The sequence below is a fragment of the Mus musculus genome, chromosome 18, assembly GCF_000001635.26.
Source record: "Mus musculus strain C57BL/6J chromosome 18, GRCm38.p6 C57BL/6J".
Taxonomy (NCBI): domain Eukaryota; kingdom Metazoa; phylum Chordata; class Mammalia; order Rodentia; family Muridae; genus Mus; species Mus musculus.
In genome coordinates, this window is record NC_000084.6 from 44110671 (window position 1) to 44123506 (window position 12836).

Consider the following 12836-nt stretch of genomic DNA (forward strand, 5'->3'; position numbering starts at 1 on the left):
GGCATCTGGGTTCTTTCCAGCTTCTGGCTATTATAAATAAGGCTGCTATGAACATAGTGGAGCATGTGTCCTTCTTACCAGTTGGGACATCTTCTGGATATATGCCCAGGAGAGGTATTGCTGGATCCTCCGGTAGTACTATGTCCAATTTTCTGAGGAACCGCCAGACTGATTTCTTTACTTATCTTTTAAAGAACTTTAAAATCAGGTTTTCTCCTTTTTCTTTTACATTGGTCATTATTTTGCTTACTTTCTCTTTCCATCCAATCTTTCTTATCTTCTCCTTAATTAAAAAATTGACTAGTCATCATTAATATGCATGAATATATTGAAATATGTGTACTGGTCAAATTAATGTAGTTTTATCTTAAATTTATAATCTTTTTATTATATTTTATTGAGAATTTTAAACAATGAAATACTATCATATCCATTTAATTGCTTCCTCCAGCATCCCCTCTACAGTATGTTCCCTTCCCAACTTCATGTCTTTCTTTCCTTTTCCTTTTCTTCCCAAAAATTGCATCAGTTCTGCCCATATATACATAAGTGTTGGGCCACCCACTGCATCATGGGAAAACTACTAATAGGAACATCAATTTAAAAAAATAGTTCTTCCTGCTCTGGCTATCAGGTACCAATAGTTCCTCTTTAAAGGATGTGACCAGGATAGAAACTCTCATAATTATGCTGGAATTTTCTCTGGTTTGACCTTGTGCATGTAACCACAGTACTGTGGGTTCATAAATGTGAGAGCCATGTAATGTCCGGAACACATCACTTCACAGCACTCTTCCTGATACTCTGGTTTTTACTAATTTTTCCTTGGGGTGTCTTGAATGAGGAATGTTCCCCCATAGTCTTGGATATTTGAATACTTGGTCCACAGTTGCATTCAGAGACAGACAGACAGACAGACAGACAGACAGACAGACAGAGATACAGAGAGAGAGAGAGACAGAGACAGAGACAGAGACAGAGACAGAGAGACAGAGAGAGAGAGCAAACCCACTGTCCTATCGACCATTTCCTCCATGTCATAAGACTGCCCTGCCTGCTTGGTCCTCTTAGCTCTACCTGTTTAAGGTTCCACCACCTACTAAATGATACCACAATGGGGAGACCAAACAAGACAGGCTTCTCAGACGCTTCCAGATTCAAACTAGAGCATCTTCAAAGTGGATCTTCAAGCAACTCAATATAACCACCAGGAATCCTAGGCTATGAAGATTTCCTGTATTGAGTGGGTAGAAGTAGGCAGATCTCTGAGTTTGAGGACAACCAGATCTACAGAGCAAGTTCCAGGACATCCGTGGCTACATAAAGAAACCCTGTCTCAAACAAAGCAAAACAAAAATAAAAGATTTCCTGTGTCTTATTCTCTAAGACTTTTATAGTTTTACATTTACATCTCTCATTCTTTTTGAATTATGTGAAAACGTGTGAGTGTTTCTATATTCTGTTTCATGACTTCCTTTATTTCCTGTCAGCACCACACTATCTTGGTCATACAAGATTAGAGTAAATCTCTAATTTAGGTTATGTTGGTCTTCTGCCTTTTTAAACTTTTTGCCATAGATATTTTGAAAATATGATGGAATCTATGAACTTGAGTGTTGAAATAATATTTAATGTTTATATACATGTAACAATAATAATTAAGAGAGAGTTAATTTGGGAATTGGATATGGATGCAACTGGATAAGGTCGGAATGGGTAGAGTGATAGAAATCCGGTGCTCATGAATGAAGTTCTCAAAAAATTAAATAAAAATCATCACTGTAAATTCTATTGTACAGCTATCATGTGATCTTGGTCCAGGGTAAACAGTCAGTCAATCAATGGCACATGAAGCTTAGTAGCTTACAAGCATCTTTCATTCACTTCCTCACATTCTGTTGAATGTATGAGGAAGGGGCTGTTTCTCTCCATATGCTATTGTCATTACGAGGAGTTCAACCTGGTTTCAGGATGGCTTCAGTCATATGACTGCTACTTTAGCTTATAGTTGAACATATTTCATTTCATCTAATACTTCCTGGCTTCATAAGGCTTAGACACAAACCTATCATTCCTCTATTCCCACTGCCTCTTATTCCAAGGAAAGTACCACATCTCAAATTGAAGGAAGGGAGAAATGAACTCGAATTCTGTAGAAAAATAAAGAGACATATAAGGATGTGTTGATGCTGATCTTTGTGATGCTATCCTAAAACTGTGTTCTTTCTTCAAAATATAAATCTAATAAGAGTAGATATTATATGGAATCTGACAAGAATCAAGTCTTAAGTAACAAGTCACAAAAGAACCACCTAATAATGGTATGATTTAATTTCTCATTGATATAAAGATAAAAATAAAGCCAAATCAGAGTTTTTCTTACAGCGGCAGTAAATGGAGATTAATTAATGGCTTAGAAAAAAACCTAAACTTCATTTTGTATCCCTAGAATTTATAGACATACACACTAAAATATCTCTACATCATAGCAGTCTTGGGAATAAGTCAATAAATGTCTATTATAACCAGCTTACTTCATAACTATGTAATTATACTCTATTTTGTATTTTATTGGTATCTACTCATTTCACATGGGTCCACCTAAAATGAAGTCAGCAGTATCATGTGTCTACATTCCTCCAATACTCATGTCAACAAAATAACAATGGCTAACACTATGGTAACATGGGTGTGTGCCAGACAAATGTGTGACCCCAATAAATAATGATGAAATTAAGTGCAACTGATTTTCCATTCACATTGAAACTTCATATAATGACTGAAGAATCAACGCCCACAACAGAGAAGATACTGAAGCAAGGTCTTTATCATCCCTTTCAAAGCTCAGCACACTTAAACTATACCTTGTGTAAAATGGGAAGTTGTGTAAATTTATTAATCAATGAGTTAAGTAAGGAATGACAAAGGTCCTTAAGTTACAGAAGGATTATTTAGAGAATAGCTTTTAGCTGTTCTGGATATTATAAGGTAGTTAATGAGACTGGTTAACTAACTTGTGAGTAATACTCTGATAACTTGAACAATAAGATACTAAAATTAACAGAAATTGTGTCTCATAAAATATGAATTATACTTCAAAGACAAAACTAAGGATTCTATCTATCTGGCTGGACTCAGCTAAACATACTGTCTGTCAGAATAATCTAAGGAACATAATTGAGTATTTTCTTCTTTTTTTGTGTTCAAACTCTAGAACTATTCTCACAGTCACAGGGACTAATCTGGAGAGTTTCTCTCTCTCTCTCTCTCTCTCTCTCTCTCTCTCTGAGGAAAAAACCACATGAGTAAAAATTTAAAAGAAAAGGAAAATTATTAGAGAGTTCATAACTTCTCCGCTACTGGGTGTGTGGCAAATGGCTTGATAATCAATCAAGTAAGATGGATATGGGCAGCCCACAGCAGAAACCTTGGCCAGTAAATTACTGAAAACCTATTTTGTCTTTTTCCCTGCAAAGTACTTTTGAAGCAGCCAGGGAAACACTATGAGTATCTCAGATGCAGTGGCATCAATCATTGTTCCCTCCAGCTCCAGCTTTGCCCCATTTCACCCACTGAGCAGATATGTGCACTCATGCAGGTGGATTACAAGTGTGACCAAAATTAGCATAACTCAATCCATACAACTAACATTTGAAATGATGATTGATGGCAAGGAATTGTGTTTTCTAATCCTTTACAAAAATGATTGTTGGGCAAGGAATTGTATTTTCTATTCCCCATCTCCACAATATATCTCTTTTAATCCTATCTCTAGCTCATTTTATAGATGGATAAATAAAAAGTAATTTAGGAAACAATAATAAAATTTAAAAGGGCATTCCTTTCCAAACCACAGCTAAGTACCTAGAAAAGTGCAATCATAACTTTTTATCATGATTTTAGAAATAAGAGGCAGAAGAAGAGGAGACAGGATAAATAAAAACTCAGATAAGATGGTATAGCTATAAAAGAGGAGAAACAGCCAGTTCAATCTTATCTCCCTTGCTGTGACTATTCTTACTCAAGTGTAATCGCTATGAAAGGAACAGTATTGGTGTATCTTCGCACTTGAAGACATGCAATACACATTTTCCTCAATGTATTCAAGTGGTGATCATTTTCTGGGCCAGTTCAAATCTAAAATTTTACCTTAATTCTAACTGTGATTAAGTGTAAAAATTATAGAGATTCTAATAGTGATATAATATTCATATTAAAAGAAAAATAAATGCTTGTTCTCTGAAACATTGGGGGGAACTCATCACAAAACCCCCTATTATGAAATGATGCACAGCTGTTCCCATGCAAGCAGCAACACCTCCGAATAAGGTGGTGTTGAAGCAAACTCTGGGACCTCAGAAGAGAATCTCAGGTGATTTTTAACTATCATTGTAGTGTCCTGACCTACAGGTATTGGATACTACTCGAAGATGCTTTCCTTTTTTCCACTGTATATTTTCAGCTTCTTTGTCAAAGATCAAGTGCCCATAAATATGTGGATTTATTTCTGGGTCTTTGATTCTATTCCATTGATCAATCTGTCTGTCTCTGTATGAATACCATGTGGTTTTTATCATTATTGCATTATTGCTCTATAGTATAGCTAGAGATCAGGGATGGTGAATCCTCCCACCCCAGAAGTTCTTTAATTGTTAAGAATTGTTTTCACTATCCTGGGTTTTTTGGTTTTCCACATGAAATTGAGAATTGTTCTTTCCATGTCTAAGAAGAATTATGTTGGAATTTTGATGGGGATTGTGTTGAATCTGTAGTTTGCTTTTGGTAGGATGGCCATTTTTACTATGCTAATCCTACCAATCCATGAGCATGGGATATCTCTCCATTTTCTGAGGTCTTCTTCAATTTCTTTATTGAGAGACCTGAAGTTCTTGTCATACAGATCTTTCACTTGTTCGGTTAGAATTACCCCAAGATAGAAGGTAAATTTCACATGAGTTTCTGTCTGCTGTTATAACCTAAGATGAAAAGGACACAATGTAATGTTATTCCTCCAACATGAACACTATTGTCCCTTGCTAACTCATAAAAACACATTACATGTCATCATTCCCCACTGAATGCATTCATAACTTACTAATGACCAATACTTGATGCATTTTACTTGTTTTTAATATATAATTTGAGGTAAGTTATAGGTATATAATTCAGTTGAGGGAAAATGCCTTGAAGGTCTCTCTCTATCATGGACATATAAACCTGTAGAGTGAATAGCAACACCAACTAACAATAAGCCACCCCCTAACAATAAAGAAGTGAACAATGAATTCATCCCTTCTCTTCCCCAGGTATGTCTCACCATTTTCATCCTAGGAGAGGATAATCTGATAGACGCATATTAAAGTTTGGATATTTATAGGAGTTGGCATATAAAGCTCAAATTCAAGAAACACCTTCGTTTGTGAAAGTTTAGTGTGTAATTTTTCAAGACAGTAACAGTGTTTAGCAAAAAGGGTGGGGAGATTTTCAAATATATAACATGGTGGTGGTGAGCATGGCTTATTTAGAAAGGAGCTCCAGAAGAGTACACTTTTAAGCTGCCCAACAGCCAAGTGTGAATCTATTGGCTCCGTTATGGGAGGCTTAATGTTTCTTCCGTTCATGTTCCTGGTTGTGTTCTCAGGTAAGAAAGCTGCAGCTGACAACTTTCTTTCCAGACAGAATTTCTTTTTCGACAGAATTTGTGAATGAGGAGTTGATGCTGTATCAGAATCAAAAGTAATTTCAGAAACATAGATATATATGTATAAAATGGTCACTGGATGTAACAACAGTGGAAGACTTGTGGTTGGAGGAAGCAAGAATAAGGGGTTGAGAAAGGCTTAGAATACAAAGATAGTGTCAGCCTAAAAATATTATAAGAGAACATAAATGTTTACATTCATGTCCCATAAAACGATGGTGCTATGTTATGATAAAATGGCATATGAGCAAATTTTAAAAATGTATTTTAATAATGAATTTTTATATTTCTCTAACATGCTTAAGGTGTTTAAGTCTCTTATAGAATAGAAATAACTATACTTTCCTTTTACTTAAGGTATTATAGAGATGATTACAACAGTTGCCCTTATTTGATCTCTTTGTAGGTGTCTGATACTAGTATTTTGTATTCCATATTTTAACATAGTTGTTTTCAAATATAAGCTCTAGCACAGATATATTAATTTCTCAAACAATGAGAAAATTTTAGTATCTTAATACATTTATCTTAATATGATATTTCAATATATATTAAGATAATGATCATAATGTACTAAGTTTAAAAAGAACTGTGTTGAGTAATAGTTTTCATGCTTAGCATGTATGTGCCTCAGAATTCAGTCTCCAGAACTGGGAAATGATATAACTTACTCGCAAACTGCAAAGTTTGGATGACCTTTCTTATATCCTAGAATAAAGGAATAGCAAAAAATTTTCTAGGGTTTAATGCTTGCTGTACCTGTAGAAAAAGAAGTAGAGGTTGTCTTCATACTGCAGATACTGCAGAGCTATGTTATCTTACTGAAGACAAGAGCAATCACATGCAGCCCATTCAAAACACAGGTCTTTTGATAGTACTGAAAGTGATTGGGGCCATAACTGTGTGGAGGTTGCAATTGGGGAATATATAAACTAAGTATGAAAATCAGAATAGAACTGAAGAACAGAGTGAGAAGAGGAACAAGAAAAGCATATATGCTTTGGGGGCTAGGACAGATAAAATCCATCCCTGAACCCCTGATTAGGACAAAAGCTCCTGACATGAATGTTGAGTGTCTCTCTAGGTGACAGAATGTACTAAATATACTGATGACAGAAGAAAGAGCATGCTAAGACTATAGGTAGCAATGGAATGAGCTTGGGAGGTGAGATGATACAGAGGCCAAGCACATACTGGGATTTGTAAATTGAGAAAAGTAATTTTAAACCAAAATAAATGAGATGAGAATTACTTTATGAATATTTTGCTTAAATGTGTGGCCCTAACATAATATGATGCATATTTTGTTTTAAGATGGGTTTACTCCTGCTATCCCAAGGTAGGCTTAAATGCAATCTTCCTCACTATGCCACCCACTGCTCAGTTGAAAGATATATGCAACCAAGGTAGGCTTAAATGCAATCTTCCTCACTATGCCACCCACTGCTCAGTTGAAAGATATATGCAACTATGTCCAGCATGATTTGATATGTTAATTATCATATTTACCATCAAAAGTCCACATCTGACTTTTAACCTATAAATTTAATTTCACAAGCTACTGTTAAAATGCAAAATTTTATGTCCTCTTAGCCAATAAAAAAGAATATGAAGGTGATAAGGGAGTAGAAAAGATGAATGGGGACTGAATGTGATCAAGATATGTTATATGAAATTCTCTAATATTTTTACTTAAAATTATAAGTACAATACCTTAGGATAAATCTAACAAAGGAAATAAAGGACCTCGCCAATAAACATTTTAAAATACTGAACAAATATAGAGGGTTCTAGGAGATAGTAATAACATCCATGTTCATAAATTGACAGAATTAATATTATGAAAATGGATACATTGTGCAAGTTAATTCAATGCAATTCACTTTAATATTACAAGGGCTTCCTTAACAGAAAAAGAACACAAATACTGAAATTTATATGAAAAATTTATGTCCCAAATACCAAAATATTGATAGGAAGAAAGAGGAATTGGAGGAATCAAAATTGTTGACCTAAATCTGCATGACAGAGCCACTGTAAAAAAACAAACAAACAAAAAAACCAACCAAACAAAAAAAACCACATGGTACTACTGGAACATATATGAATGAAATAAAATTTGAAATAGAGGGTACATACCAAGAAATATGTGTAGTATATATCACTTCTTACAATTTGACCAAAACATATAACCATCAGCATGACTGATATTGGGCGTTTTAGATGCTATGCTTTTTGAAAATTATGATTTATTAAAGAAAACAGAGGAAACAAGATAGTCAACATGAGAGAAAAGATAGGAAAATTCCACTTTAGAGTTGATTTTAAATCAAGAAGTTATGTGATAGAAACTCACTCTTGTGGCAAATTATTTGTTTTGAATTATTAAAATAATTCCACTTTTTTCTTTTTCTTATTTTATCATTTCAGTGGCTTCTGCCCAGCTCTCAAAACCAAGTATTTTCAAGCTACAAGAGAATCAAAAGCCTGCACTTACTGCAGAGACAAAAAATGAAGCTAATTCTGGAGGAGAGAAGGAATCTAACAAACAGGGAGGTAGTCTCACACAGGGAAAACCAGGGATGTTAATTCTGCAAAGACAACCAGGATATTCCAACCAGGCAGGGAAACCAGTAAACAGTCATCAGCAAGGAAAGCCAGAAATTTTGAACCAGCCTGGGATGCCCAGTGATTTGATTTTGCAAGGGAACCTAGTGGGAGCTAATCAAAAAGGGAAGCAAGAAGAATCAGAGTTGTCTAGTCAACAAGGAAAGCCAGGGTCTCCTAGCCAAAAAGGGAAGCCATCATTGCCTAAAGACAAGCCAGACTCTGTTAGCCAAAAGGGGAAACCAGCATCACTTAGCAATAAAGGCAAGCCTGGGTCTTCCTATCAAGGGAATTTAGAATCCTCTAGCCAACAAGGCAAACCAGGATCCTCTGGCCAACAAGGCAAACCAGGATCCTCTAGCCAACAAGGCAAACCAGGATCCTCCAGCCAACTAGGCAAACCAGGATCCTCTAGTCAACAAGGGAAACCAGAACATTCTAACCAACAAAGGAAACCAAGGTCTTTGTATAAACAAGAAGAAAGGAAAAACGTAGATAGCCTTTCAAAGGATAATACAATGGGGATACAGGTTAGTATTGATGTCTATTTTATTCTTTAAACTTCTTTACCTCAGTCATTGTTTTCCCAAGCCTGATGATAGTTAACTGAATACAATAAATTCATGATGCTTTGCAATGCCACTGACTAAAGCAAAATGAAATCAATGTCAATTTCACATTTATGATCACTGAGGGACTTTCTCTGTTAGACCATTTCTCTCCAATTACTTTCTATCACCTTCCATCCAAACCCTTGTGCCTGAGCTGCATTCATTCAGAATCCGATCAACTGAATCCATCCCTTTCAGGACTAACTTTCATACCCATTTCAATTCCAACTGTAACCGCGGAAGTAATTTACATGATAATCCAAGTGAAATGATAATCAAAATTCTTTAGTGGTTATAGTCAACTAGAAGATGCAACTCCAACTCCTGAATGTGATTTTCTCATCCAATGTCATTTCAAATTGGACATGTTCACATGCCATCCAAACCACAGTCCTTTGAGAGCTCACTAATATTTCCCAGATCATCATTTCCTGCATCATACAAGTTATGTTGGTTTTTTTTATAACTAATCATCTATAGTTTTAACTCAATCACCAACATGTAACTAAGAAAAGAAACCAATATAATTTCTTCTTAACCTATATTCTTATAGTCTACAGTTAGTGAGACATAATAATTGGCTCCCTGATTTGGTCAGTAAATTGAACTGATGCTTGTGAGTCATCGTTGCACCATTAAGTATCCCTATGCCCAGCATGTCTCCTGCATCCTCTTCTGGCTCCTGCTATGATTTTCCCTCTCTTGCCTTCTTTTATCAGGGATTTCCTGATTGTATCTATCAACAACTTGGAATTTTTTACTTACCATGACTGCCATTTTTTTACTTAGACCTTAGTTTGTTAAACTATGTCTTTTATCTAATTTTAAAGAAAGATTAACTTTTTATTACAAATGACTTATCTTCAACTTCCTTTCAGAGGAATTTGTTCTTCTTAGTATGGATTAGTTGATATAAAGTATTATTCTTCCAGAAAGATAGCCATCATCTATCTTGATACCATCAGAAGGTCTCTGAAGTCGGCGGGATAGCATACAACTTTGACAAGTTTATAATGAGTCTAAAAATGGAAGAAATAATTATATACATATATATATATGAATTAATCACCATCATAAGAAGTCTATAAACTTTAGACAAAAAGTATCTCACCATTTTTAGTAATGTCTGTTCTTATGAACTAGTCAAAACTTTATGTTACCAGACTTTTGATGTTTAGTAATTTACACACAAAGAAATATTTAACTACTATGTAAAGGAATTATGCACAATCATATTCCTTTGACATCTTTCTTTCACTGACACAGGAAAAATTAATAAACCCTATGTAATACTACATTTGTCAGTGTGGCTTCTCTCAGACATGTTTTTTTTCCTTTTAGAGTTCAGATTTATCTCTAAAGAATTAAATTACTGCTTACGTGTTACAAACTTTGATATATATATACACTGATTAGATAGTTGATGCATTCCTGTGTAAGGACTGAATCTGAAAGCACTATGCTTCCATACCTAGAGTTATAAAATAGGTCAAAGCATATTGTTCTCTCAAAACATTCACATAGCCCTATAGATCTATAGATTTATTGTATTGGATATGTTAAGGGAATAATATGAATAAAAAATAATAATGCTTCTCAATACTAAAGGAGCAATTAATGTCTTTCTTACTGTTGTTTGAATCAAATTAATCATTCCATTCTTACCTGATGATCTTCCTTGTCTTTTGCAGGCTGGAAGCATGAACAGCAAGGGCCTAACTGGAAATAAAAAGTATGACCCCATTCACAAACCAGTTGGCCATTCTGATGGAAAACAGATGGAAACCCCTTTGTATTTAAGAAAGCAAAGAGGTGAGAATCTTTTGTTTTCCTTTTCAGTGTTAGAGGAGAAAATAATGTTTTCTATGTTTATATAGTTTTCTCTAAATTTTGGCTATTGTTCATCTATTTAAATATTTAAAAGATAGCTAATTTTTAAAAAGCTTATGTGTATGTATGTAAGTGTCAAAGAAAGCCAGAAGAGATTGCCAGATCCCCTAGACCTGGAGTTAACAAGGGGTTTATGAGCTACACAATGTTGGTCCTGGGAATCAAACTCTGGCCCTTTAGAAGAGCAGCAAACTCTCTTTACCACTGAGGCACATCTTTAGCCCCAAGATACATAATAGTTGAACTATATATTTAATTAAGTCTTGGGGAATGGTGTTTATTAATCTAATTATTGTAGGATAAAGCCACTTCAAGTTGTGGATTTACCAAATATTTCTTAATATCTACCATGTACCAGACAGTGATTTAAGATTTGAAAGTAAAACAATTAATTAATAAAGACTCAGAAATTCCTGTAAATAAAACTGTCAAAGAACAAACACTAGGAAATCCCTGAAGTAGATGTTGTTGCTTAAAAATGAGAGTCTAATAATAATGATACAAAATGTTAAATTTGGTGAGCCATATGAACCATCTATAGATGCTATGTGCTATTTACAAGAAATAAAATGATTTATGCTGCTTAGGAATTGTAACATGTGAGACAGGCAGGTTATTCATCATGTAAATGTGCTTGCCTCCAAGACTGAGAGTACTGGTTCCATCCCAGGGACCCACATAGTAGAAGAGAAGGTACTCCTGCATGTGTGTCTACTTTGACCTTTGTATATGTGTGATGGAACACATCTGCACCACCACCCCTCACTATACACATACATAGAATAGAAATAAATATGATTCAATAAAAAAGGTTTAAGATGTAGCAACTGGTAAAGAAGGAGTTATAAAGTAACTTTTTAGAATTCTTGAATGCTCAGCAAGATAATAATATTTCTGTTTTCAAGAGATGTAGAATTTAGTAGTTACTTAACTGTCAGTGTTGCACCCCTTGCAAGCAGTTGTAATTACAGACAATCTTACACACCAATTCTCTTATATGATTGATTAAAAACACCAGGTCCAGAGAGGAGCAGTTGCAGAAGCAAAGTGTATAGATCCTCAGAGTAGTCAATGAGAACCATAGAACCCAGCAGCTTAGCCTACTTTTCCTGAGTGATTTCCTGAGTGATCAAATAATCACACTTCTCTTTGTACTGGTGCCGCAATGACTTGAGTTCTCTCGTTGTATTTTCAGGATGAGTACAGGGAAGCTGACTCTCAACCATGAGGGGAGATGCTAGATGTTCATATGAATCAAATTATTTGTAACCTCAAATTCTACCTACAATTCTGATTATTTCTCAGTGGCTTTCCTGGAAAGTTGAAGTGTGAAGAAAGCATGGTGCTCCATGGATAATGGAGTCTACATTATTTTTTAGCTTGTTCCATTCACTTCAAATAAAATTGGTTCAAAAATAGCTTCTGGGGGTCTCAATTTTTGTGTGTGTATACTTTTCCAAACATTATTAGTGTCTTTGATATCTCCCTTTCCCAAACTTCAAAACATTGTGAACACAAGTCTCTACTTAAGTACCTAAGCCAACACATGAGAATTTCAGGGTTGCCTCCAAAATATAATGTGTCTGTTTTGTTTTTTTTTTTTTTAATTTTAGGAATCCTGATTTTAGGAATCTCTGGTAGACTTAAAGAAGCCTCAATGAAATGACACTCCAGGGCGTTACAAGGTGTTTTATAAGAGAATGCGATAAGCAAGTGCATATTAATAAACTGAGTGATATAAGTGAAGTAGAAAAAGTAAAGAAGGAAAATGAACAAACGTGATATAGATATAAATATATGGATAGTGATAGACATAGATACAGATATAGATACTGAACAATAATAAAAAACTTATAGGTCATATAGTTGCCCTATGGAATTACACCAAGCATTTAAAAGAAAATTAACATTAATCCTTCTCAAATCCATACAAAGAATATTAACAGGGAAACACTTGATAATTCCCCCCATAAAGCCAATATTACTCTGATGATAATGGTAGACAAAGACCCTCTACAAAACAGCAC

At 34.8% G+C, this 12836-nt stretch overlaps 1 protein-coding gene across 1 annotated transcript; it reads left to right on the forward strand.

Annotated features, from left to right (window-relative positions):
* Positions 1-5592: 5592 nt before the first annotated feature.
* Gm37797 (predicted gene, 37797) lies at positions 5593-12475 on the forward strand. The gene is made up of 4 exons (XM_030250670.1): positions 5593-5641; positions 8132-8838; positions 10611-10731; positions 12423-12475. Exons 1-4 carry the CDS (start codon positions 5593-5595, stop codon positions 12473-12475), a joined length of 930 nt encoding a protein of 309 aa, XP_030106530.1.
* Positions 12476-12836: the final 361 nt, after the last annotated feature.